Below are 4079 nucleotides of genomic sequence, written 5' to 3'. Positions count from 1 at the left end.
ACCATATAGCTTCCTAAACATGTCAGAATTATTATCATTCGTTTTAAAGAAAAAAGGAATTTTAATTTATCTAAAAATTAAATAATGATCAAATCAGCTTTAGTCAGTTCGAATCTTAAACGGTGATTATTCACTGTAGTCTGTATTATAAACTACAGACAGACTCCAGGTTATTTCTGGTTCAGTTTCCAGCTGCACCTGCTCCAACAGGTTCTTCTATTAGCTGCTTCTAGTTTATCTGATGTATTCAATGCGTTTCTATTTTTAAGTTTAAAAGTTTAAAATAACAGGTGTTTCCAAATTACATTTTACAGTTTCAGATTGATATCTGACCAATTCCTATAAAACCCTGTAAATCCAAGTTCCACACCATAAATACATAATTTAGCAGTATGTTTGTGAAATATTATTTTTAATCTTTATCTAATTTTGTTAAATTGTTTGAAAATGATGGATTCGGAGTTATTTTGAGTCTACTGCAGAAACTCAGTGCAGTTCATAAATACATATATATAACTTAATATTTTACTGTGGCTGGTTACATTATTCTAGTGCCAAAGACTTTTACTAAATTCGGGGATAAAAAACCTAAATCTGCAAGTTGTGATTGGAGGCCCATGGAGACATCACGTGGTTTGGGTCGCTGACAGTATAAACCCTTGGAGACGGGTGCGCACGTGGGTGACGCTGCAGGGCCAACCCTCTTCGGGGTCCCTTTTGTTGAACCATCAAACATAAGCACCTTTGGAGATCCCGAGGGGTTCAGATGAGAAACAGCTATCATCTTGTGCACGGAGTGATCACTTATCAGCGGCGCAACCATGTCGAGGTCTTTTTACGTTGATTCTTTAATAATCAAGGATACGGTGCGACCTGGACCAGTCGAGCATCCAGGACAAGAGTTCCTTATTCCCATCAGCATGCACTCTCCGAGCGTAATGACGGTCACCGCTCCGGTGTGCCCATCCAGGAAAAATGGGACTTTCTGTGTTTGCCCGCTGTGCGTCACGTCCCACATCCACTCTTCCCGCAGCGGCATTCCCATGCTGAAGAGTCAGTTTCCAGGAGCGGAGGCACAGTACTGTCAGAGAATAGCGCACCAGCAGTCTCCTGCACTCGCGCACCCGGGACACACACCTGTCTGCACGCCCACCTTCAGCGTCACAGATCCCAGGAGATACCACTGTCTTTCTATTGGTAAGCCACCTGTTTGCTACAGTCTCAACTGACAGCTAGGAGCACTGCTCGGCACCTGTTTGAGTCTTCATGATGTACTTTTAGGCAATTACATTAATGGCAACACTCTGTGTCAACTTTACGCACAAAGATTTACGCGCGATGTTTTGTTCCATCTGTATCTTTGACTGAGTTTAGACCTGTAGCCTTCTAAAAGTTAAACGTCTGACTTAAAAAAAAATTTTTCTCTCCAACAGGCGCCTCCGAGAACAGCCACATACAGAATGGCAAGAGGATGCGCACGGCTTTTACAAGCACGCAACTCCTGGAACTTGAAAGGGAGTTTTCCACGAACATGTATCTTTCGAGACTCAGAAGAATCGAAATCGCCACATATTTGAACCTGTCAGAGAAACAGGTGAAAATCTGGTTTCAGAACCGCAGGGTGAAGCATAAGAAGGAGGGGAAAGCCACCCAAAGGACCGCGCACAGCGGTTGCAAGTGCACAACCGGTCACACAGACTATTCAAGGTCAGAGGACGAGGAGTCTCTATCTCCGGCCTCTGCTGAGGAGGAGAAAGAAGTGTCACCCATCTGAGAGCGTCGCGACTTCCCAGTTCACACTGCTGGCACTTACTGTTACAGTTCTGGGTTAGGGCATCACAGCAACCTCTGGGCCAAAAATCTCCCGCATGAAGTGTGTACTTTTAAAATGAAATATGTGGATACATGTTTTAACGCCGTTGTGATATATTGGGAAACTTGACCTACTGTATTGATGTATTTTGATCCCTTCAGGGTTCTCACCTATACCCAGGTCTAGTTAATTATCCCCAGTAAATGTTTTCATTATTGCCTGATATCCCATTACTGTCAGTGAGGTTGTGTGGCAATGAAAGCCCTTAGAAATAGTATAGGCCTAACCTGTGTGGAACCTGTACGCAACAATTTGTAAACTATGTATATCTGTATTTATTGTAATAAACATGAGTTGACCTAAGAAATTGTCAATGTGTTGTCTTACTATGATCAATGATATGTTCACTCACAAAAATGAAGGACTTAACACTGGTAATATTTTTATTACAAATAAGTATTTGAAAAAAGTATAAATAAATAATATATACAATATATTTATTTTTGCATCAATGCAAGTTGAGATACTATACTAAAACTGGCCACAGAAATAAATTTTGCATTTGAAAATGAATATAAATAGACTATATCATTATGATTATTAGCAATTTGTCATCACATATTGATTGCCAGGTGGCACTGGCATATAGTTGTGATATAACAGTAAAAAAAATCTCCTACTATATAACAGTAATATATATCAATAGTATCTCCTGTGTAATGTAATGCTAAATAGAACTTATTTACATAGATGTACACCAGTGGACAAAATACTTGAAACACCTTTTAATATAATGCAATCCAGCAAAACACTAACTAGATCTTAAAAAGTTACAAAACAATTGGATCAGTTCGTCTGAGTCTCAACAAAATGATTATTTCACTGTTTTGTATTGGATTGCATGGGTTTCTGTTCTTCGGGCCACTCCGTGTGCACATCGACTGAGACAGTTGTCTTCCACTACAGGTTTTACAACACAACCTTTCCAACTCTTTTCTATCAGTTGACAGCTGTTATTATTAAGCTGTCATTGCCAGCTATTGGTTTATTCGACTGGTAGAGCCAGGTTTTTTTTTTTATTAATAAACATTATATAGCAGAGGTCCATTTAAATGTTATAAGCAATTTAATTCTAAAAGGATGGAGTATGCTATATGAAAGTGTAGCTGTAATTTCTCCTTAGATCTGACCACAAAAGGGTACCCGATAACGCCCCTGGGGAGCAGCCAATAGTCCATTAATGTTCGCTTTTGAAAAGATTTTGGTTGTCCAAAGCGAGTTTAATTGCGTTTTCGGTCCCACGTTGGTTGATTATGCTGCTATTGCTTGAAACCACAGAACAAGGATATATAGAAGTGGGCAAAGGCTTTGACAGGTTAGATTGTCCTGCCTTGGGACTCGCATTTAGCCGGAGACCCCCGACGGCTGTGTGCTCAGAGAGCTTTGAGAGACAGCTACAGGGTTCCTCCGAGCGACAGAGAACGATTTAGTCACTGTTTCATTAGGCACTATTTGAACCTTTCAACTTATAGTGAATTAAAGGGGGCACGCTCAAATGGAAAGACTCTGAGGGGGGATTACGTGGGAGGGGCCACTGGAAATTAGCTGACGCCTAATTTAACTCGTTTCTGTCAGAGTTTGGGATACATTCCTAATTGAGAGGGGAAGCAGGTGAAGTTTTGGTCCCACGCAGACCCATTCAGAGTGGGAATAAATAGTGCCCCTTTCACATCCCGCTGCTGATCATATATTATTGGGGGAAAGCCACCTAATGAATATATACTGAAGTTCCTATTAATCGAATTAGAGTTCTCCTTGCAGGTGTGAAAGATCAATGCAGCATTTTAAAGCGATGAACAATAGAATAAACTGCAGTTTTGAGAAAGACCCTCACTCTTTCAGCTCTGAGAGTTGATCCATTTGTCCAGGTCTCAAATTCTGATCATACTGCTTTATCAAACAAAATGTATAAAATAATGCAGAGTGTGCGGAATGTAAATTTCAGATGAAAGGGGCTATACCTACTAATGCAGACAAACGAGAGCACTCCAAAGACGTCAGGCCTCGGTCACCATTGAAAATGTGGCAATTACGCATGACAAAAGACAATTAATAAGAGCGCTTTTCAGCCGGTTGCAGCTGCTGTCTCATGCGGAGAGATAGAGGCAAGAAGAAGCTGAAGTGCCGGTGTGGACAAGAGGGGAATAGCGTTGTCTTTTCCCGAGAGCTCCACTTTACTAATGAATCAGCAGTTCAATATGTTATC

The 4079-nt window shown here is 40.8% G+C and overlaps 1 protein-coding gene across 1 annotated transcript; it reads left to right on the top strand.

The window, feature by feature from the left end:
• The first annotated feature begins 821 nt into the window (after positions 1–821).
• On the top strand, positions 822–2025 carry gsx2 (GS homeobox 2). The gene is made up of 2 exons (XM_035653916.1): positions 822–1197; positions 1434–2025. Exons 1-2 carry the CDS (start codon positions 822–824, stop codon positions 1772–1774), a joined length of 717 nt encoding a protein of 238 aa, XP_035509809.1. The 3' UTR covers positions 1775–2025.
• The last annotated feature ends 2054 nt before the right edge of the window (positions 2026–4079 follow it).

This window comes from Morone saxatilis, unplaced genomic scaffold (assembly GCF_004916995.1).
Source record: "Morone saxatilis isolate NCDOM2014 unplaced genomic scaffold, NCSU_SB_2.0 Contig12, whole genome shotgun sequence".
In the NCBI taxonomy this organism is placed as follows: domain Eukaryota; kingdom Metazoa; phylum Chordata; class Actinopteri; family Moronidae; genus Morone; species Morone saxatilis.
Note: the sequence above shows the minus strand (reverse complement) of the source record. Positions and strands in the feature narration are given on the sequence as shown.